At 51.3% G+C, this 23,841-nt stretch overlaps 1 protein-coding gene across 2 annotated transcripts in view; it reads left to right on the forward strand.

Annotated features, from left to right (window-relative positions):
• Window positions 1–637: 637 nt before the first annotated feature.
• Window positions 638–23,841, forward strand: part of PNPLA1 (patatin like phospholipase domain containing 1) — a 40,789-nt gene continuing 17,585 nt past the window's right edge. For both annotated transcript variants that reach the window (XM_045193219.2, XM_045193220.2), the window contains exons 1-3: window positions 638–1,277; window positions 21,071–21,303; window positions 22,771–22,836. In XM_045193219.2, the coding sequence (XP_045049154.2) occupies window positions 1,073–1,277; window positions 21,071–21,303; window positions 22,771–22,836 (504 nt within the window). In that variant the 5' untranslated portion in view covers window positions 638–1,072. The remainder of the gene's footprint in view (window positions 1,278–21,070; window positions 21,304–22,770; window positions 22,837–23,841) is intronic.

Raw genomic sequence — 23,841 nt, forward strand, 5'->3', positions numbered from 1 at the left:
CTCCCTACCCTCTGGGCTTCAAAACATCTCTGCCCTGATCCCGATGCCCCCATATCTGTGTTCTCAAGCTGTTCCTTCTTGGGGCTAAATGGTCCCATCTCAAACTTCTCATCATTCCAAAGTGGGGAGGAGAGTGTTGCAATAGGAAGCCCCACACACTTTGAATGATCCAGACTTCAGATGGATTTTGCTCGCGGACACGTAGGAGACGGCATGAGGTCCAGGGGTTGGTGAGAGGGTGCTGACCAAGGGCCAGTGGGTCAGCAAAGGGCAGGAGAGAAAAGAAGCTGGTGAGGAGGGAGGGTCGGTGCTGGGCGGGGCCCCCGAGGCCCGACTTGTCTTCCTGTACAGTTTTGCCCATGGCCAGTCCTAACATGTGGACAAAATGTGAATAAGCAAAGAGGAGCATATGTAAGGAGGACAAATAAAAACAACTGTGCAACACACCACCCAGAGCCTGGGGGAGGAGCCCAGGGGCGTGTCACTGTAGGGGGCACAGGTGGTAGGATCGTGTCCCCTTCAAACACCAGAGCCACCCTGCCAGTCCGGCCCTGGTGGGGAGGGGACACCGTCCTCCCAGAGGGAGGCCAGCATTTAATTCCTTTACCGCCACAGCGCCGCAGGGAGAGAGGCACCCTCTGATAGCCATCTGTGGAAGTTGTGCAACACACCTGTGCACGCTGCTGGGCTGAGGGCTGATCAGTGCCCGCCTCTTTGGGCCTGGCCCTACGTGGTAGCTCGAATGCCCTGGGCGTGCCCGGCACAGGCAGAGGGCTGAAGACTCTGCCGGAGATGATTCCAGACATGCGATGAAGCCAGGGGGCCCTCGGGACCAGGCGCTGCTCACGCATCCAGGGACTTCTTTACCTTGTCCCAGCGGAGCTCAACAGGCCCAAGCGTGCTGCCTGAGCCACCCGTGGGTGCCCCAGCCAACTGGGGAGAGCTGGCCACATTCCGGGCTCCGGGCTGGCAGAGAAGCTTGGCAGCCAGTTCCAACAGGAGGGCGGTCCCAGCTTGGGCAGGCAGGCGCTGAGGGGTGACTTCTCACTACAGGAAGCCCCAGGCTGAGGAGATGGAAGAACAGGTGTTCAAGGGGGACCCAGACACACCTCATTCCATCTCCTTCTCGGGAAGTGGCTTCCTCTCCTTCTACCAGGCTGGGGCTGTGGACGCCCTGCGGGACCTGGCCCCCCGGATGCTGGAAACCACCCACCGCTTCGCTGGGACATCAGCAGGCGCAGTGATTGCAGCCCTGGTCATCTGCGGGATTGAGATGGGTAAGGCCTTTGTCCTGGCTTCCCTGGGGAGCCTCCAGGGCATTCCTCCCAGCGGAGCCTCAGGGTTGCTCAGGAATGCTCTAGGGAACAAAGCCAGGACTCGTGGGAGACAGGGTTGAGTGGGACGGTGGGCAGCTATGACTTCTTAAGGCTGGGGTCTGCCAGGTACCAGTCGCTGACCCAGCAGCTGAGCTTGGACCCTCTCTCTTTCCCTCTCTCTCTCTCTCAATGCTGCTACCTGTGATGCCCTGTCTCCCTCAGTTTGAGGCAGGATCTCCCGCGAACGTCCTGGTCTCGGAGATTACGCCATGGCACAGTCAGACGTGGGGGGGAAGTGTGCTCCTGCTGGCCTCGTGTAAAACGCGGATGTCCTTGGGAAGGGCTACACTCCCTGTCTGGATCGCCTTGGTGGGGATGGGTTTGTCAGACCTGCTTGCAGGTGGCTGGCAAGATGAAGGCTGGGGACTGGGGGTGGATGCAGGGCCAGGGTGGGGAGGAACTGAGAAGGACTGTGGGAGCTCGCACTTCACCTGCTGCCCTGCTAGTGCAGTGGCCCCAGAGGGCCAAACCATTGACCCAGAGGGCAGAAGCACCATCCCGTGCAGGGGGGTGGACACGTTCCTCGCAGCCCCAGACAGCAGGCCTAGACCCGGCACTAGAGAGGCCCAATGTCCACCCACATGGGCCACCTTGGGTGCATTTATTCATTTACTGTGCTGCGGTTTTGTGTCCAGCTCTGTTCCAGGCACAAGGGACAGAGTCCCTGTCCTTGTGGAGCAGAAATTCTAGGGAGAAGAGGCACATAATAAACAGTCATATGAGTAACCTTATGATGTCACATCAGGAAGTGCAATATCTATGAATAAAATTACCGCGGGGAAAGGTCAGAGAATAAAGTGGGAACTGTTTTAGAAAGGGTGGTCAGGGAAGGCCTCTTGGAGGAGGTGACACTCCAGCAGAGACCCGAGTGAAGTGAGAGAAGAAGCCGGTGGAAGACCAGGAAGGAAAGAACATTCTAGGTGAAGGAGCAGCCAGGGAGCCAGCGGGGCTGGGGAGTGGTGGGTGAGGAGGAGGGGGGTGGGGACAGGACAGAGGCAGGCAGGGCCAGATCACGTGGGGCCTGGCAGCCAGAGTAGCAGGCCCTGATTCCTCTGTGAGAGGTGGGAGCACAGACAGTCCGTGAGTGAGGCAATGTGGGGGCAGCTACGGGCACACACACCACGCCGGTTGGATCCCAGCCCGACCATTTCATAATGTGCCCCGGGGCAAATTACCGAGCCCTCCGTGCCTCAGTTTCTGCATCTGTAAAGTGATGATTCTACTCATACCTACTTCCCAGGGTAGAAACAAGGAAGCTATTATAGGTCTAGACCAGGGGTGAGCAGAGCAGGTGCAGGGTGTTGAGGGTGGTGAGAAGCAATCAGGTGATCAGATCAAGGATGTACTTTGAAGGTAGAGCCAGTGAGAGTCACTGAAGGGCCGCAGCACCCCCGCCCCCGCCGCCACCCCCACCCTGAGCCCCTGCCGCTGGACACATCCTGTCTCCAGAGTCTCTCCCTTCCCAGGTGTCTGTGTTGTTCGCCCTCTCCATCGCTCCCACCCTCCTCATGGCATTATTTCAACGTTGTAAAATAACCATCTGAAAGACTCAATGTGTCCTCATCCTCCTGCATTCAAGGACTTTTCAGAACTAATCCAGTTATATCAGGTCCATAAATACTGCCCCAAACCTGCCTGGTCAGGCTGCGGCGGGCCTGGATGGTGGAGCAGAGGAACTGACACCCGTGAGAGGGGCACCTGACAACAGGTGTGACCAAGGACTGGACCGAGTGCTGCCCGCAATTAGAACAGAAGTTCAGGGAACAGTGAGACACAGGTGGGACTCCCATCCTGTTTAGGAGATGCACCCACATCACTCCAGCCTACTGCCGTTCATTTTAACTGCCACGTAATTTACTATTAGCCAGCGCTTCCTTTATATCAGACACAGTTCTACGTCTTTGGGATATTAACTCATTCGGTCCACACACCCACCTCTGAGGTGGCATCTATTATTATCTCCGTTTCACAGAAGAGGAACCTGAGTGACAGAAAGCTTTAATAACTGGCCTATGGCCATACAAACAGTAATTGCTAAAGCTGGGATTTGAACCCAGTCTGGCCAGAGTCTCCACCCTCACCCTTCAAACCACCCTGCTTCTTGACCAAGGGGGTCGGGATGTAGATGCTGGTTGTATACACCGTGGGGACAGGGAAAGCTCTCTGAGCTGGGGGGAATTGCAATCAGCCCTGGGGAGGCAGTCTCTGCTCAGAGGGACAAGGGACTTGCGTAATGTCTCTCATCAGTTAGAAGCACAAGAGCCAGGACTTGATCTCCTGTTCGAGGCTCTTTACCTCTTTCAGTTTACGTGTCATTAAGACTGTCTCACGGTTCATTTAGCCGTTCTGTTGACGAGCGCGGCCGGTGCTTGTTGTTATAAGCAGCGCCGCAGTGAACAGGTGTGTTTGCGTCTGCCGTGCCCACATGGAAGGCTTCCCTTGCGTACACATCACGTTAACTGCACCACACTTGGTTTAATTGCTCTCCAAAGTCGTTGTACCAATTCGACCTCTACTTGCCCCACGACGTCATCAACCCTCGGTATTGTCAGACGGCAAAGTTTTAATTCAATTTAATGAACGTGAAATTATGTCTCCCCTTATTCAATCTGATGTCCCGATTACTAGAGATGTTAAACGTCGCTGTGTATTTACTGACCACTTGTGCTTCCTCTTCTGTAACTTGCCTGCTCGCGCCCTTTTCCAATTTTTTCCTGTGGAATTAGCCTTTTCTCTTTAATTGGTAGATGTTCTCTCCATTGTCCCACTAATCATTTGTCCCCGACAACTCAGCTATCTTGTTCCACTCCACGGCTTGTTGTTACTTTGTTTATGTGTCTCCTGTCCCTCAGAAAATATTCATTGTAATGAGTCAAATGTATTAATCTTTTCCTCTTGCAATTTGTGTTTCTTAATATCTTTACTTGGTTACCACGATGTCTTCTTCATTTTCTTTCAAAAGTTTTAAAGTTTTGCTCTTTCACATTTACGTTCATCCAGCTGGAACTCATTTTGTGGCTATTTTGAGGTAGAAGTCCACGTTTTTCTTGATGTTTCCATGTGCTGACCTACCCAGTTACCCCCACCGTTTAGAGGCGGCCCTTTTCCACACTCGTTTGACATGCTGCGTCTGGCTCACTCAAGCTCCTGGGCTCTCAAGAGTCTGTCCCTGACGTCTCTCTTCTCCTGCACTGGCCACTTTGTCTGCCCTGCAGCACATCACACTGCTTTAACCACTAGGGCCTTGTAACGAGGGCATGTCCAGTGCGGAAGACCTTCTGCTCCTCGTCTCCCGATTCCATCTCCAAACACTGCCTCTAATATTCCCGACACTTTTCCGCCCCCCGTGAAAAGCTCTGTTGGGATCTTGACTGAAATGACATATTCCCACTCATAAACCTAGTCTGTCTCTCTGTTCATCCTGGCCTTTTTGTCCTTTAATGAAGATTTTGTACGTCTTTTATTAGATATGCTAGTTTTTGTTGCTATGGAGAATGGGATCTTTTTTTCTATGGCATTGGCTAAACTAATTGATTATTGCTGATATAAAGAATGTCGACTCTTTTGCATATGAATTTTGTTTTGAGCAACCTGTTGGACTTCTTAACAGTTCTAAAAGTTTGTTGGCAGACTATCTGATATTTTATGTGTAAACAATCACACTATCCGCATAGCACTAGAGGTTTATCTCTTTTTAACAAAATTCTTCAACATGCAGGCCCCAGGGCTTCTCTCTTATTCCCGGCCTGGGCTTTCTGTCCTGAGACTGCTCTGTTCCTGTGACACCTGAGGCAGCAGGAGACTCATCTGGAGATGTGAGCCTCGCTCTGTGATAGGAACAATCTGGGGGCGTGTGAAAATGTGTGTAAAAACACCTACCACGGTGCTGGCTTTTTACGAGATGCAGTAAATGTTCGTTCATTCCTTCCTTCATTCGCTCACCCAAGGGAGATGCTCTCCGTGACAACCTATGGGAAATTCAGGATTTCCAATCGGGTCAGAAGTAGGGATGGGAACTTGCATAATTCTGAAAAATAAAAATAAAACTTTATCTTATCAAAAATGGGGATTTGGTGGACTTACATCCCTATCCCCCCTTAAGCGACTAGTTGGCACCTCCGCCTCTATAAAAACTGCACGGCAAGCCAGTCATTCACTGAATGCGTGTTTGTGGAGCATCCAGCAGGCCCTGCGGAGGGCACAGAGGGTACCGCAAAATGCACCTCTGTCCTTGCTCACGAGGAGCCGGCGGTCGGTCTGCTCAAACTCCACAGCAGCCAGCAGGCAGGTACTCACAGTGCAAGACCGTTCCGACGGAATGTTAGCAAATTTAAAGGCACCAGCGTGCAGAGGGAGGGAGTGAATGCCTCCAATCATGGAGAGCCTCGTGGAACTGGCATTTGAGCTGGTGCTTGAAAGGTGCGTAGACATTTGACAGGTAGGGACAGGTTGGGCCAGAGCCTAGGCTTCTGCCCAACGGGGCACGAGGACCATCACAGACAGGCGGCGGGAATGCGGTGCCTGGGGGGGCGGGGGGAGTGCAGGCCCGCTGGTGTCAGGGGTCGGTGTGGAAAGTTTCGTGGTAGAATACTGCCTGTACTCTAGGCCATAATGTTGATGTTCTGTTCGAGTTGTTAAAAAAATTCACTGAATCAACGGTCCGCAGTCCCGGTTGCACATTCCCGTCACTTGGGGAGCTTTAAAATGCGCATTGCCCAGGCTTCTCTGAAGACGAATTAAATCAGGGTCCCCGGGGGCAGAGCCTGGGCACCCAGGGAGTTTCCCTGTGCAGCCACGGTTGAGACCCAGTGTCCTTTGGGAAACTAAGATGCCGCGGGTGCGTGACCAGGCAGTAGTGGCCTGGAAGGTGCCCCCCACGGACCTGGACTAATGAGAGTTCTGTACCTGATTCCTCGTGGGGAATGGCTTGTTCCTCCAGGGCAGAGAGGAACAATTTCATTAGAGTGGCTTTAGTTTTAGCTGGATTAGCTTCTTATGAAGGCCTCTGTCTGGGCCACAGATGAGGAAGGCTGACCTTGGTTAGGGGCCAGGGCTGGTCCATCTCTTCCCCTTAGCTGACACCCACTCCCAATCCACTTTTCAGAGAAGGGGTGAAGACCCTGGGCCCACAGCCTCTCCTGGTGGTTTTTCTCCCCCTGTTTTTTTCTTCTTCTTCTTCTTTTTTACTTTTCAAAATAGCTTTTGAAATATAATTCACATAGCACACAATTCACCATCTAAAGCATACAATTCAATGGCCTTTAATATATTCACAAAATTGTCCGTCCATTATCACAATAAATTATAGAACATTTTAATTATCCCCAAAGAACCCTATACCCCCTTAGCTGCCACCTCTCAACTCCGTCGCTCCCCCAAGCACCTGGCAGCCACTAATGGACTTTGTGTCTCTGTGGGTTTGCCTGTCCTGCACATTTCACAGTGATGGGGCCGTATGCCATTGAGGTCCATCCGCGCGGAGGCATGGGCCAGTGCTCACGCCTTCTCATTGCCGAGTGATGTTCCACGGGGTGGAGAGACCACCGTCTATTGTCCACTCATCGGGGGATGGGCACGTGGGTGGTCTCTTCTTCGGGCTGTTATGAGCAATGCTGCTGTGAACATTTATGTACATTTAAAAAACTTCAGTGGCCTTTTTAATGGGAAAATGTTAAACGCATTGGAAAGAATAATATAATGGACCTCCAAGAACCCATCCTCTAACTTCAACCATCATCAGCATTTACCTACGGGGTTTCTATTTAATCCCCACCCGGCTTTGTTTGTCGTTTACCTTTTTTATTTGAAAATCCCTTTGAACTCACACAGAAGTTGCGTGTGGGCTCACTGGCCTTGTTTTTAGGAGAGCGTTTCAGCGCCCGCATCGCGCTGCAGGTAAGGACTGTGAGTATTCCAGGGCGGGGGGGAGGAGGCCGGTGGGCCCCACCCCGCAGCACAGCATGTGCTGGCCGGGGGCAGGGGTGACTAAGGGACTGCGCTTTCAGCTGAGCTCATCAGCTGACTTCGTTTTGACCTCTAACTGTAATTATTTTCCAATACATCTCACCCTGCCTTCTCGACAACGCCAACCTCAACCTCCCCCGACAAACACCAAATCAAATAGTTAAAGGGTGGGGCTGAGTGAGGGCCGGAGCTGGGCGCTCTTCTCTCCCCTGCACGGTAGTCTCAGGGTGGGCCATGTCTCTGTGCCTTTGCTCCAGCTGTTCCCTCTCCCCCCAGGATGCCGTCCCCTTCCTTCTTTCCCTCTATTATGTCTCCCCTTCCTCTGAGGCCAACCTCAGATGTCACCTCTTCTGTGTCCCTCCTGATCCCCAGCAGGCGCTAAATCCTTGGTGTTCTCACAGCCTCAGAGACCAGCATCGCCCTGGGGGAAGCACTGACGAGGAGTATGGCTTTCTGGGCTCTGAGGACAGGGGCTACAAAAGTGTCCTGCAGTCAGATCATGAGCCTAGTTTGCCACACACATTCTCGGCACATGGTCTTTTAGAGTGGGGCGTAGCAAGGGGGGAAGAAAGGCGCAGACCAAAGCTGGTCCAGGAAACAGTGAGTGACCTGGGACAAGCCACCTTGAGCCTCAGCTCGGCCACTGTACAATGTGAGAGAATAATTCCTGCCTCCCCTTCCCTGTGGCTGGCTCTGGGAATCAGCAGTGGTCCCTATGAATGAGCTTTGCAAACTAAGGGATTGATGTTGTAGCTGCACTGGTTGGGATAGCAGAGGCTTCAATGAAACCGAAGTGTTGCTTACTGATGTGGCCTTTGTACCCCAGCCCCCCAAGGCTGGTGTGGTGGCTCCACCTAGTTAGGACCCAGATTCCTTCCATTGTGCTGCTCGCCATCCAAGAGGGCTCGCCGCCATGTCTGCATTCCAGCTAGTCGGGGAGAGGGAGGGGGCACGCGTCTTTCCTTTAAGGGCAGGCGTTGGAGGTGACACATATCATGTCATCCTAAAGCCCGTGGATCAGAACGGGGCCACATCTCATGCAGAGGAGCCTGGAAGATGTAGACTTTATTAAGGGAGGCCATGCGTCCCTCTAAAAATTGGGGATTCGATTACTAAGGAAGAAGGAAAGAATGGATGTTGGGGACAACTAGCAGTCTCCTCCACGATAACCATCATTGATGACACAATGATGATAGAGAGACTCTCTCTGTCTGGGACCAAAACTGTGCCTCCACAACCATGAGGTCAAGTCCAGTCTGTTGGCTGGGGCAGGGCTCGTCTCTGAACCTCCTGACAGCTGGGGCCACGCATGCCTCAGTCCTGCCCGGGGCCCTGGGCGGTGGGCCACAGCACCCCTTGTGTCCCCTGTCTAGAACGACCTTCTGCTCTCCTCTCCAGAATATCACCTCCTCCCAGGAGCCCCCCCGGTTTGCTCCGCTGGGTGTCTTCCCATGGTCTCTGGTTTGCCCACAGAATCCGTCCATCTGCTCTAGCGCTTGACGTGATCTATGCTGCCTTAATTGTTTCAGACATCGTTTCTCATTTAATCAACTAGATTGGTTGGGCAATCTGAGACCTTATGGGTCCCCTGGCTCCCACAAATTGCACTTCAAATAAGAGTGGCTCGATAAACTCCCGACGGTTGCTGGCTGTCGGCAGGCATGCCAATGAATGTGTCTTCGCAATTTCTATTTTGGGGTTTACCCAGCTCTTAATAATTTTTGGCAGTTATGGATATGACTTACAATACTAGAATGTCGTAGATGGAAGGTCAGTGAGTCCAGCTCGTTTGTTTTTATAAATAGTTGTATTTGGACTTTGGGAGAGGAAGTGACTAGTTGGAGGTGGAACACACTTAGGCCAGTGGTTTTCAAACTGTGTTCCGAGGAGCCCCAGGGGCAGGGAGGGGCAGGAGCAGGGGCACCGAGAGAGGACAGACGCCGAAGCCCTGGGGGCCCGAAAGTGCAGCCCTGCTACTGTCTGTCTCATATGCAGGTTTATTTCCTAAGATTTCATTTAAAGAAAGTGTTCCAGTGATTGCTTTTTTTTAATTTGAAAGTGTCTGTTTGAGACGAAGAAGTTGAGGACCAGACTCTGACTGGGTTGCACAGGTAAAACAGACCCCCCCCCAGGTCCGGGGCCCCGCAGTGCACAAGACAGCTGCCTGCCCACGTGGAGCTAGCGTTCTCGTGGCAAAATCTAGCCATAAGTAACCAGAAAGTGTCAGCATACATGCTCAAAGGAGAAAATAAAGCAGGAGGAGGGCGCAGTGAAGGATGAAAAGGTGAAGTTTCAGGTGGGCTGTGAGGGGAGGCCGAGGCAGAAGGAAGGGAGGGAGAGCCAGGTGTGCTCTGCGAGAATCGTGCTCCAGGCTGAGAGCCCAGCAGGTACAACAGCCTTCTCGGAAGGTGGCCCTTCTGGACAGGAATTGGCCTTCTAAAAAATGTTTCAAAGCATGTGAGCAGGTCAGGGAGCAGTGGGGACCCCCCCAATGTGGGCACAGCAGGATCCTGCACGACTCCTCCCTGGAGGCAAAGGATGCCACAGGTGTTTTTTGTCTGCTTCCCACACCTGTCAGGCACTGCCTCGGGCAGTTCCTGCCATCCCAGTGACCAAAGGCTTCCTGGGGCACTGGAGCCAAGGGCAGCTGAAGTTATTTTGTCATTAGCAGGTGGCTCAGGTGTGTTCTGGGCAGTAGGCCCATTGGGACGCAGCAGCCAGGGCTGGCAGGACAAAACGACCTCTGTGAGAACCTTGGCTTGGGTAACTCCTTTCCTCAGTCACCCGTGTGCCTGCCTTTGTCATTCAGTCGAGGAATAAGACACCCCAGGGCTGGTGGAGAATGCAGCTCCCAGGACGGAAAAGGACCTGGCTGGAGAACAGCAGGTGTAACATCCCTGTGGGGCAAATGTGTTGCATTCTCAGGAAGGGAGGCAGCTGTCCCTCTGGACAGGAAATGGCTCTGCCCATAGTTGCTGTGGGTCCTTGACCAGCCAGTGACCTGTGTTGCTCTCGTCTTTCCCACCTGTAACTGGGAATAGGAACACGTCCCTTGGACATTATGGTGAGGGCCAAGAGAAGTCACGGATGTTCCTGGCAGCGTGCTTATCAAATATTAGTCAAAAAATAAGACTTTGATGAATGAATGTTGAATGAATGGATAAATGAATAAAGAGAAAGTTATCTTGAAATAGAAAAGCAAAGGTAAAGCAGCATTGTTCAAACTTAACTAAGAATGTCCTATAGCATTTACGAAGCTTGTTAAAGCAAAGATCCGAGGCTCCAACCGGGTCTGATTAATATTTTTAATACTTTAATCTGCACAAGGATTTGGTCTTCCTGTGGGAATTCTGTGTGGCCCGGGTAGAGTAAGAACCCATGTGAGCTGGTTTGCTGTGGCCCTGGCCAGGCGCCCCAGACTTATCACCAACTGGGGACCAATTTTCATGGTAATTACCTTGTAGATTGTGCCCCTTCAATCTCTAAACCACCAGTGAGGCAGGCTTGGGGCTTTGCGTTTTTATGGGAGACTGTTTTTTCACCCAGAGCCCCAGGCAGAGCCACGCCACGGGCACCTGTCGCTGTGCAGCAGCCGTTGGAGGGGTCCTGGCGTTAGCAGGGCTCTTGTGCCACTGCCGGCACACAGCCCAGGACCCAGCGCCTGAGGCTGGTCTCCCCCAGGGCAGTGGCTTGCAGTCCCTTCTCTTTCTTCTTGTCAGTTCAGCCATGTCTCACTTTCATTTTATTTTATTTTATTTTATTTTATTTTATTTTATTTTATTTTATTTTATTTTATTTTATTTTAATCAGGCTTTTTGTGGTTGCTGTTGTTCTTGAAGCTGAGGAGGTTTCTTTTAAATTTAACTCTATTGCTCAAGCTGGAAGTCTGTCCAGAGTTCTTTAAGACATAATGGAAACCTCCATGTTTCTCATGTTCCCAGGGTGTGTGTGTGTGTGTGTGTGTGTGTGTGTGTGTTGCCCAGGCAAATATGAGTTCAGTCCTGGCTGCTGGGTGCATTTTCAGAATCGAAACGTCTTCATCAAAAGTCATTCCCACTCATGGACTCAGACGAGAGTGTGGTGATTGTGGGAGGGAGGCAGGGTGGAGGCGTACTAAGAGGGTATAAGGGAGATAAATGGGAATGGGAAAAATACAATAAGAAATAAACGAAAAAACGAATCATTCCCATCCCCTGCTGGGTGGCTGAGTTGGTTGGAGCATCGTCCCGTACACCAAAAGGTTGTGGGTTCAATTTTTGGTCAGGGTAGATAGCCAGGTTTCAGGTTTGATCCCCATTCGGGGAGGCAACCAATGGACATGTCACCATCTGTCTGTCTGTCTGTCTGTCTCTCTCCCTCTCATCAGTAAACATATCCTCAGATGAGGATTTAAAAACACAATCATTCCCAGCGTTATTTACCTGCCCGAGAGGGTGGCGTTGTCTGTAAAAGGTACTCCGCTCTGATTCCCACCTTAGAGCCACGCTGATGGCAGCTCCTTACTAAGCACTTACCAGGCGCCCGGCTCTGTGCTCAATGCCTCGCACGAATCATTCACTTTAACCCTCGCACAACTCCATCAGGTACATACTACATCTATACCCATTTACACCGAAGGAAGATCAGGTATGGAGGACGATTAGATAACTTCCCAGGTTTCTGCGACAGAGCCAAGCCTGGGACCTCTCTTAATGTCTACGTTCTACGTCCGCCCTGATCATGATTTCAGAAGGTGCTTTGCAAGCACCGCGGCAGTGTTCCTGCCAAACTCCACGGGCCAATCATTCGCACACTGATCAAGAAAGCAAGATCAAATGACATGACATACATGAAAAAGACTTTTTGTAACATGCTGTGGAAATACTGTCACTGTGTGGCTGTGACCCCACGATGGAATCGGTGTCTCTCAATTCAAAGTCACTTGCGTTTACATGTTTAGCCTCTACAGCCAAGCAGAGATAAAGATATTTTTCTTTTCCAAACAATCCTTTGGACTCTTTTTTAAAAAGACTTTATTTATTTTATTTCTAGACATGGGGGGAGGGGGAGAGAAATATCAATGTGTGGTTGCCTCTTGTGTGCTCCCTACTGGAGACCTGGCCCGCAACCCAGGCATGTACCCCGACTGGGAATCGAACTAATGACCCTGTGGTTCACAGGCCGGCGCTCAATCCACTGAGCCATACCAGCCAGGGCCAATCCTTTGGACTCTTAATTAGAAGAAACTTGAATGGAAAACCTGGCAAAATTTCTGAATGTGTTGGTCGCACTGTAGAAACATCTAACAGCTGGAAAGCATCTCATGCAGGTAACACTCGTGGACACCCCCCCCCCCCCCCCCAGCATCAGCAGGCGGTCCCTAGCCCCTGCTGAGTGGCAGGCAGGCACTGAGCATCTGAGAGCTTTGTTCGATCGGTTCTTTTTTGTTCTTCTTATTCTGGAATAGTGTTAAATTTAGAGAAAAGGTGCTGATATACACAGAGTTTCCATATATCCGTCAGCACTAAGACATCAACACCGGTACATCACTATTAACCACAGATTCCTCCAGTTTTTCTACTCCTGTTCTTTTTCTGCCCCAGAATCCAACTCAGGATCCGGCACTGCATTTATAGATCCATGTTTAACCCAGCTCACTCGAGAGTATTAGAAGAGCGTTTTCTTTGCTTCGCTTTGGGAGCAAATTCAGCAAAGACAGTTGAGCTGCGTTCCCAACGCTACAGGGAGAACAGGCAAACAAACGGCACACAAACCTGTCAGTCGACCCGTGGGTGCTGAGGGTGACCCAACGCCATCCTTGTGAGACCACCACGTACGAGAGAGTCTCCTGCTCGGTGCCAGCTCCGGGTCCTGTGTCCATCTGTGTGGGAACAAGAGTTAGGGCCAGGCTTGACAGAGCAAACCGCTCTACGGGCTGCCCCTTCACAGCCCCACGTCCGGCTGAGTTAGAAAGATTCCTGTCAGCCAGGAGAGAAGACGCTCGTTGATCTCCATTCAGTGTGCTCGCTCATTCATTATTTTTACCATTTATTATTAATTTATTCAACAAACATTTTTCAACATGTTTCTTAATTTATTGATTTGAGAGAAACACCAATTTGTTGTTTCACTTATTTATGCATTCATTGGTTGATTCTTGTATGTGCCCTGACCGGGGATCAAACCCGCAACCTTGGCGAATTGGGATGATGCTTTAATCAATTGAGCTACCCAGCCAGGGCTTTTCAGCAAACATTTATTAAGTCTCTATCGTGTGCCACATACTGAATTAAATGCTAGGGGCATAGGGGGGTACAAAACAGAAATAGCTCCTCCTTATGGAACATTAAATAGTTTATTCATTCTTGGATACCCAGTAAGTGCTAAACACAGAGCCAGGCAATAACAGGGGAGAAGGGTGTTTCTGATACAGGCCCTGACCTCAAGGAATGCAGCTGACCAGAGAACCTGAGGTAACTGGTGCAGACAGTAAGGGGGCAGAGAGCTAGCAGTGGTGATCAGGGAAGGCTTTCAGGAGGAGGCCCAGATCTTAAGATGGGCTTTAGGGTGAGGTCTGCATAGCCTGTTTAACAAAAAGTGTGAGTAGGTGGTAGAAAGCAGGATTGTGCACTGCGAGTGTGTTTACTATGAGAGAAGAGACAGACGTGGTCTGAGAAGGGGCTTTGGGTCGTGGGATTTGGTTCCATTGCTCTATAGGAAGTCTTCCTGTCTCTGGGGACATCTGAGTCTGTAGGAGGTGTGCCTGAACTAAATCCAAGAGGCAGGCCTCCCCCTCATAGGGGCCTCACAGCGGGGGTCGAAGGCTCTGAGAGATGGAGGGCATGTCCACCTGTGTAGGCAGCAAGCTGTGGTACAAAGAACACTGGTTTTGGGACCCTCAGGACTTCGAGGCCTGGGTCTGCCGTTTTCCAGCTATGAGACCTTGAGCAAGTTACTGGTTGAGTCTCAGTTTCCTCATCGGTAAAGAGGAGATAAACATAGCAGCTACCTCAAAGAGTGTCACAAAGATTAAACAGACAGTGAGGCCTCAGAGCCTGGCACGGTGCATAACACCAAGGAGGAACCAGCTGGTAAGAGCAGTAGACCATGGGGTGGGTTTCACGAGAACTTCCGGACTTGTGGAACAGAGAGAAAGATGCAGGTAGCAGACCCAACCAACTGAAGCATTAGACAGAGGGAACAGTGAGTAACTCCAGCCAGCAGAAATGAACTTCAATTACCATGGTTTTGAAAGAGGGAGGCATGGGTGTTCCTCGGCGGCAGCACCCTGATTTGAGCAGATCCCAGACGAGGAGGTCCTCTGAGATGGCTTTTTTTCTGTGCAGCACAGCCCTGCCCGCAGGTCGCCTGGCCACACACACATATACACACACGCACCCCTAAAACAACTCTTAAGAATGGAGGGTGACCAGCTCATAGCTCCTGCCTTAGCCCAGTGTCCCCTCAGTAGGTCAGGGAGCATCTGTAGGATGGTAGGGTGGGCCACAGCCTGGAGGGGGGTTGTTGGTTTCCACCTTGAAGCAGAATCCCAAAGGGAATTCTGGGTCCACCAAAGAAAACAGAAAGAAGAAAGCAGGGGCAATGGCCCTGAGAGCATTGTGAGATTCCAGAGAACTTTCTAGATACATTTCCTCTCTGACTGATCCTTCGGTAGAAAGCTGGGTAGATCGTTCCTGGATTCTGGGGGAGGGGCACCCAGGGACAGGGCGAGGGCCCAGCTCCTGGGAAAGAGCAGCCAAAGCACCTTGATAGAAACCCAGGTGACAAACCAGTAGCAGGCACTACTGTTTCCACGGCAACATGATGTAAGACGATCTGAACTTTGAAAGCCAGTTTTTAGTAAACTCTTAGGGTTAAAAAAAACGTATGTGTGGAAGATTGTTATTATCCATAAAAAGTAATGTTTTTGTTGTTGTTTTTAAGTGCCTACTAGGTCAGAGTTGTTTTGCTTTCGGTTGAAGCCTAACATGCATTCAGAACAGAGTAGAAAAATGAGTTTTCTCACACATTCTAATTCTGGCTTATGCCGACATGGGCTGTGAGACCTCGGGTATATCCACCCTTCGCTCATTTTTCCATCCATCCAAACAGCCAGCCAGTCATTCGGCCATGGTTGTGGAGTTTAACCTTCATCCTGAGCTGGATTGCTTGCCCTTACAATGAGAGAATTAGTCTAGTGTAGTGTTTTTGGTTTGACCTACGCTCCTAGAATGTTAGAAATTTCAGGGCGGTGCGTGCAGGGGCGTCCTTCCTAGGGTGGGGCGGAGCAATCAGGCAGGTCTGAGACCCCGCTTGGTTCCAGCCCAGAACAGCCCCGTGTTCCGCTGTTCTATGCATTGGGTTTCCACTTAAGATTTCTTTTGAACCAAGTCTTGCTGAATGAAAAATCAGCGCCCCAGAGGGTCTCTGTGGATCTCCCCGAGGCGACACTGCAGCTGGAAGCCAAGCGGTTGTCCATCCATGCCCCTGCAGAGTGGGGTATAGAAGTGAGACGGTGAATAGCCAGGGTCTCTGCCCGCAGGGGCTCGCTGCCACTGCGAGGGTAAACTGAGATCGTAAGCGTGAAAACCTGCTCGAGTAAACGACTGTTGTTAAAATAATATTTGTTATTATTACAGTGGAGTCGGGCAGTCAAGCCATACCCACGGGGAAATGCGGCCTACAATTCAGGTTACAGTTAGGGACCAGGCGGGAGCAGCAGACTTCTAGGTCCGAGAATCTCAGGGACTCTGAGAATCGTTGGGTTTTCCTGGGAACGCAGCTCTGCTCACCCGCGCCTCCCCAGGGGCTGCTGCGTCCCTGCTTCCCCAGAGCCCGCTGCGCTCACAACAGCGAGAGGCGCCTGGCTGTGATTGGCTGAGCCTGAGGTTGTTGCTAGGCTACCAGTCCGCGGGAGACTGAGGCCCCAGAGTCCCATCCTCCAGGGCAGATCCATCCCACACAGACGACCTAATTCGACCTAATTCGGGCACCCTGTAAACGGGATCCCCAGTCATTTAAATTGTCAGCTGCCAAATGCCTATCTTTCTAGGATTTTTCACTTAGCAAGGGGCCTTGTGGAGGATGGGAAAAGAGAAACCGATTTATTCTGAGTCACCTTGAATAGCTGCTTCTCTGTCGGGACTTCGGTGTCCTCCTTCCATTGCTGGGGCTCATTCATTTATTCAGTATTCATGTATGCATTCGTGCTTATTAAGTGCCTATCGTATTCCAGGCGCTCTGTCAGGTGCTAGGGACAAAGGGAGGAACAAGAGAGAGACCATCCTTGCCCTCACAAAGGGAGGACCATTAGGCACTTAAGCAAGTAAAGAAGATAAACAAACACACATCTGATTATCCCTTTCCTTCCCCTTCAATGATTTTTCTGCCCCCCCTTTCCTTACTAGATCTGTAGTACCCCCCACCAAGTCGACAGGGGAGAAATGCGGCAGCTACCTCTGCCTGTGCTACATCACACTGTGAAACACATTCGCGCTCTGAAACAGGGTACACACCCTCACCTCCACAGTGCTTTAGCTCTGCTCCTTTGCATCCACTCGTGAGCCTCAGCACACCTTGATAAAGGTGCGGGGCAGGGAGCATTGTCCCTTGTTCAGGTGAGAAAGCTGGTAGGCAGACACGTTAAGAAGGCTTTCCCATGGCCACATGGGAAATTACTGGCATACCAATATCGAGCACTTACTATGTGCGGGCACTTAAAGCACCACCTGCCTCCTAACAACCCAGTAAAGTAAGTACCATCAGTCCCATTTTCCAGGTGGAAAATTGAGGCTGGAAGAAGTTACATCCCTTGCCAGCGATGGCCCAGAGAGCATGTGGCAAAGCTGGGATTTGAACCAAATCTCTCTGGCTCCAATGCCTGAGCTCTTTCCAAGAAATGGATCTGGTCATAGAAAACAGTAGAAGACTCTGAGTGGCTGAGATGGGAGCAGCTTCCGAATGACCTTGAAACTTCCCAGTCTCAGGATCTTTCTTTCTTTTTATTGATTGATTGATTGATGTTCCTACTGGAGTTTTTAGCACTACAACCTCATTAAACCTGGTGAATTGGCCATCCTTACCAATATAGTTAACTCTGCTTTCTATCCATCTATCTGGGATGATCTTGTCTTCGAGTTTTTATTGGGTAATTAAGTCAAGTTGCTCTCCCTTGTGAGTATCTCCATTATTTGCTTTGCTTCCCTGTCAGGTTTTTATTTTCCTTTGTTCACACACTGAACAAACACTGAGCACCCACCAATCAGGTGTGGTTGGAGTAGGGATGACTCATCCCTGTCTTGAGGAGTTCCCAGCTTATAGCAAAGGCTTCTGAAGGGCCTTCTATGGGCGAAGCACCATGATAGGCCATAGAGGGAGAGGAGGACCACAAGGACCAGCCCTTAGAGAATCTCCTTCTTGGCTTGGGAGACACACTCATCACCCTTAGATAATACACAGGTGTGAAAGGACAGGGCGAGTGTGGGCTGGGGGGTGGGAGCGGAAAAACTTGAGTTTCCTGCGGTGCTGTTTTTAAATCCTGCCTTGCTGTGGTCAGTGTGGGACACTGTCTCAGAGGCCCACAGCCTGCAGCTTGGGAGGAGGCCTTTAAATGGGAGAAGGTGCCGGGAAGTACAGAGATGCATAAAGAAACAAGCTAAATTTATCCCTCCTTGTAGCACCCAGAGATTGCTATGCTTAACACTTGACTTCCTACCAACAGAGACTTGCTAACCAGATTAGTTGCTTTTCCCACAGCTAGGGAGGGAGGGAGAGAGAGGCTCTGAATACAGAGACACACAGAGACCTGAAGAGAAGCAGAGATGAAGGCATCTGTTGATACGTACCCTCCTTGAGCAGCAGGAAAGAATGTTAAACTGGGCACTTGAATGGGAGAAATCAGACAATCTCCTGTCCCCTCCCTCCCTGGCTACATGATTCTGGCTAGAGCATTCCTAATTTCCAGATAGCACTGTTTTTCGATGTAAGTATATTGGAGATGTCTATACTATTTCTATCATCTTGGCCACTGCTCTGTCCCTGTCCCCCACCACCACCCCTGAATTGCTGAGTTGGCTGTAATTGGATAACATAAAAAAGCCATGATTAAAATAAGCATTTCAAGACTAAATATGCACATGCCTTTGATCTAGCATTGCCACCTCTACTCCCATCCTAAGGAAAATAAGGAAGGACATGGCAAAGAGTTTAACATGAGATTATCAATTACAGCAGTGTTTGTAAAGGCAGGGAAATGAACTAAACAGCCAGCCCCTTTTGGGGACCGCTCAGTAGATAACCTGATAACCTTAGAGCGGCTTTCCATGCTGCTTGTAAATTAGGTTGTAAGTGGGGACTTGTTGATGGGAAAGACATGATTTATTAGGTGGGAAAAAGCAAGTCACAAAATAGTGTAAATAGACTGACTCCGTGAAAGTATTCTTGTAAGGAAGAATAAATATAAAATACATAGTTAATCTCAGGGCGAAGGGATTCTAAGTCATTTATATTTTTTCTTTATGCTTATCTGCATTTAAAAAAATTTTCCCCATAATGAACGTGTATTTCTTGTGCAATAAGTACACGTTTCCTCCATGGGTCCCAGTGAGTGCCTCCTGCCGGGAGTCCAGGATTGTATGAGCAAACTGAACAGGTCACTCCTGGCTCCCAGGCATTGTGGGAAAGGCCACCAATCCTTTTGTGACCACTTCAAGTTGCTCATTAAGAATTCCAAAGGCAGCATGTCCCCACCTTAGTCTGACTCCCCATCCCAGCTGGCCTTGTGGGTGAGAACTCAGTGACCCAACACCTCGGCATCCAAATGCTCAGTTGTTTCATTACCTGCTGGTGGGTTGGCCTCCACCTTCCCTTGAGGGACAATGCTGTTTGTACAAGTTGGCTCCCAGTAAAGCTAACCTCGCTAAAACCGCAGGTGCTTCCCACTGCCCAGGAGCACCCGCCCCTCTAAGGGGGTGAAGTTAAGATGCTCTGTTGCTCAGATCAGTTCCTACTACACATGTGCAGCTGCGATTCTAAATGCTGGTGAGAAAGGCTGTCGCCATGGCAACTCAGGCTCGCTCAGCCTCTGGGATGGGCCCAGCGCCCAGGGAAAGAAGATGGGGTGGGAGTCAAAACAAACACCGCCTTGCTGTCTCACCTCAGGAAGGACACTTAGCGATTCTCTGACTCAGTTTCTATGTCTGCAGAGTGATGTAGAAGCTCCTTTTCCTACCCACCTCCAGGGTTAATGAGGAGTAACCGGGGACTATACAACACAAGAGGAGTAGAGCATTGGTGGCCGTGGTTTGCCCCCACATTGCTGCATGTGGCTTTGGGCAAATCACTTAACCTCTCTGTGCCACAGCCGCTCTATTGATAAATAGGGAAACAGTGTTCACTGTGATAACTTCCCAGATACAGTGTCAGGCTCCTGTGAGAACCCCAGAATCTCAAAATTAGAAAGAATCTTAACCCTGACTGCCCATCCAGGAATCCCTTTGATAAGTTCTCTGACTGAGGTACTTGTCCCACCTCTGCTTGATTACCTCTAGTGACAGAGAGCTCATGACTACACAACTTCCCAATAGCCATGGCCGCATGACACTGACTGTAAGGAAGTTCTTCTGCATAGGATGTTTTACAGCTACATGTTTGTTTAAAAAAATTAGCAGTCCTTTTTAGAGCTATTTGCAGTCCTGATTTTACCAGAGAGTTCCCCAAGGTAGAAAATAGAGCGATTGGCAAGCTGCAGGAATAGGCCTGGCTCTGGAAGCTTGCGGCTTATTTGAGCGGAAGGAGTATGGGTTCCGGGGCCACACATCATCTAGGTTAAAATCCCACTTTGTCCACCTACCAGGTGGTCAAAGTTACAAACCTTGGTCAAGTTACAAACCTCTCTGAACCTCGGGTTCCTGATCAGTAGGGTGAGGAGAGAGACACCTACGTCATAGTACTTCTTACTAAGCCTGTAACCCAAACCTCCCCGGTCGATTCTGGAGATTGTGGTGGAGGGGGGGTGCCTACACCTTCCTCTGCCACACCCCTGAACAACACATCTGCCCTCTGAGCCCCGTCTGGAGCATGCACCCTGGCTGTGCTCCTCTGAAAGGGAGGGAGAAGGCCTGTCTCCCCCTCCTGGGGCACCTGCAGCACCGCTGTCTTCCATGGGTCAGGGCCTTCTTTGCCTTGAGCCTGTTCCGGGGGCCAGAAAGGGAAGGTGACGCCATGGTTTCAAGACAAAGTTCACCCCCCCCACCACCCCCTGTAATGCATCTGCCTCAAGGCCTGCATCCACGCCCTGCACACAGATTCGCTGGCACTAAACCAGCGTGCCAGGGTGCCACTTGGTGAGGGCTTTCAACTGCGCCAGTGTTTTGATAGGAATCTCACATAGGGCAAAGCCTCTGAGCCCCAGAAGAGTGTAGTCCGGTGGTGTGCTGCCAGGCATGGCGATGGGAAGTCGGGGAAGGCTCTTTTGGGATGGGAAAGTGGTCCTTTGCCTCAGTGCGCGTGGAGTCGGGATGCCTGGGTCTAGTTGTGCTGTGGAGTAGCTGTGGGGTCGCTGGAGCCAGTGACTTGACTTCTCAGTGCCTTGCTCTCCCCCTGTGCAGAACGGCAGGTGGGCTCCTGAGCCCTTCCCTGCGTTAGGATTCTAGGTCTTCCCATGAGTTGGATGGAGGACTAGATGGGAAATCGCCGCCGACCTCTCTTGGCCACAGGTGCTGACCTCCCACCCCTCTCTGCTTCCTCCACAGAAGAGTACCTCAGAGTCCTTAATGTGGGTGTGGCTGAAGTGAAGAAATACTTCCTGGGGCCCCTGGCCCCCTCCTGCAAGATGGTGCAGATGATGAGGCAGTTTCTGTACCAGGCCCTGCCTGAGGACTCCTACAAGGCTGCCACTGGGAAGCTCCACGTCTGCCTCACCCGGCTCACGGATGGAGAGAGTGTTGTGGTCTCGGAGTATAGGTCCAAAGAAGAACTCATCGAGGCAAGGGGGAGGGGGCAGGGGGAGTAGGCGGGGCCCAGAGTGGGGGCGGGGCCTCGGAGTGGGACGGGGAAGGAGAGGTTGGAGGGCTAGGCTAGCTAGTCCTGCTTCTCTTGACTGGCCCCTGGGATGATCTACCTGTCTTCCTCCCTTCCTTCTATTTTCTGCTTTCCTAATCCTTCCCTTCGTTCATCCTCCTGACATCTCTCTGAGTCAGGCACACTGTTAGAGGAGATGGACAGAGAGACGGCCAGGACAAATCCAACTTGGTCACCATACTCAAGACTTCAGCACCCAGAGTCCCCAGGAGCTCAGCCCCTCCTTTTGCCTCTGCCCTGCCCTGGCGCTGATCCTGGAGCTTCCCAGAGGCCAAGTGTTACCACAGAGGTCCCTTGTCTCCTTAGGGCCTCTCAGTTTGAATTACTCCCAGTTTGTGGCTACAGCCTTCCTCTCTCCCCCCTCTTCCAATGGCCCTTGACAAAAGGATTGAATTATCACTACATGGGTTATCATTTAGGGAAGTGCTCTCTAACAGTGTACTGTTCTAACCTCACTAATATAAAATTTAGCTATGAATTACTATTGCTGGAGAATGCGGTGGATATACCCAATTGTCATTCATGACAAAGCAGTTAAGCTGCGTGACCCTCTGTCCTATATTTTTATTCCCCTCTCCTCCCCTGAATGCAAGGCCCTTGCCACATGTCCTCACATCCCCACACTGGCCTGGCCGTGATCCTGGGGGTGGAGGATGAATGGGCGATGGGCGCGGGTACTTCCCCCACCCACCTCATGTCCGCCTGGGCTTGTTAGCACCAGCTCTTCGAGACTTTTCTCTCCAGTCTTATTCCACCACCTTCCACTTCTGTCCATGCCAACCAGAGCAAAGCACACACACAGCAGGTCTTTGTACCTTTGTGCCTGCTGCGCCCTCCGCCTGGGAGGCCCTTCCCTCCTTCTCACTCCCCTTCACCTGCTTGAGAAGACTCCAGCCACTCCTACCGGGGAACTTTCCTTCATCGTCTGCCTGCCCCACAGCCCTCTCGGTTGGGTGCTCCTCCTTTGGGGCCAGATTGCCCATGCCCACTTCCATCACAGCACCTGTCACCCCTACTTGCTTACTACCCCCCCCTTTCCGCATTCCCAAGGTGGGCATTGAACCCTCCTTTGAGGCCAGGGCCTGACCCAAGCCAGATATACATCGATGCTTGTTGAATACCATTGGATTTATGGAAATTTAGTGCTGGAAGGGACCCTGGAGATCATGGAGGTTCCCCTCTCCCTTTAAAGCTGGGTCATCAGGCCCAGACTGACCAACTGGGTTACCAAGGATCCAGCTAGTTAGGGCCAGGACAGGGACTGAACTTGGGAGGAAGGCAGGGCCTCCACCTTGGGATTAAGGAAGGCCATGCTGACGGTGCCCCAAGGCCCCACGGCCTCAGGCATCTCAGCCCCGTTCTCCCCCCACAGGCCCTGTACTGCAGCTGCTTTGTCCCTGTGTACTGTGGCCTCATCCCCCCGACTTACCGTGGTGTGGTGAGTGCTTCGGCGTGGGAGGGGGCGAGCCAGGGTCCAGGGGTGCCTCGGGGCCCCTGTGACCCATGTCTGGGAGAGCAGAGGGGTGGTCTCAGAATTCAGTGGGAAGAACAAGACTTGGAAAGGCTCCTATGTTTTCCTACTCAGAATTCCCAGCATAAAGAGGTTTCTGGGGTTTAAGATGAACTTTCCCAACTACATTGGGCTTCTCTCTGAACACACCAACTGCTGACGGAACCTGGCAAATCAAGATGCCACAGGCTTCCCAGATTTTCTCAGACTCAAAAGAGAATATGAAATGCAGACCCTGCCCTGGCTACTGTGGCTTAGTGGCTGGACGTTCCCTTCACCGAAAGGCTGTGGATTCAGTTCCTGGTCAGGGTGCACACCTAGGTTGCAGGTGCATCCTCAGTGTGGGCACGGGCCTGTGATACCCCTGGTCCGGGTGTGTGGGATCCCTGGTCCTGGCGCGGATCCCCAGGCTGGGAATCGATGCTTTTCTCCCACTGATATCTCTCTCTCTCCCTTCCTCTCTCTCTCTAAAACAGCAAATGAAAATGTCCTCAGTGAGGATAAAAAGTTTTATAAGTAACAAATATAGACCCTACAACACTGGGACCTGAAACCTTGAATGATGGAAATCTTCAAGGTCATCTAGGCTAGTGCCTCCCACTTTAATGTGCCCAAGAGCCCCTCAGGAATCTTGTAAAATGCTGCAAATTCTGGTCCAGTCAGCCTGCGGCAGGGATGAGACTGCACCTCTGTCAGGCTTCGGCTGATGTCGGTGCTGCTGGTCCCCTGCAGGTCCCCTGCTGGTCCCCGGACCACGGCCTGAGCAGGAGGGTCTGACCCATGCCCCCCCTCATTTTATATGTAGAGAAAATGAGATCCAGAAATTAAGGTTCAGCTAGCAGATGGAGCCCAGCTTGTATGTCAGCCACGCGCTTCTCAATTACCCCAGAGAGTCAGAGCCTCAGTATCTGTGGTCCTTTGTTCATAGCTGAG

Source organism: Desmodus rotundus, chromosome 11, assembly GCF_022682495.2.
Source record: "Desmodus rotundus isolate HL8 chromosome 11, HLdesRot8A.1, whole genome shotgun sequence".
NCBI lineage: Eukaryota > Metazoa > Chordata > Mammalia > Chiroptera > Phyllostomidae > Desmodus > Desmodus rotundus.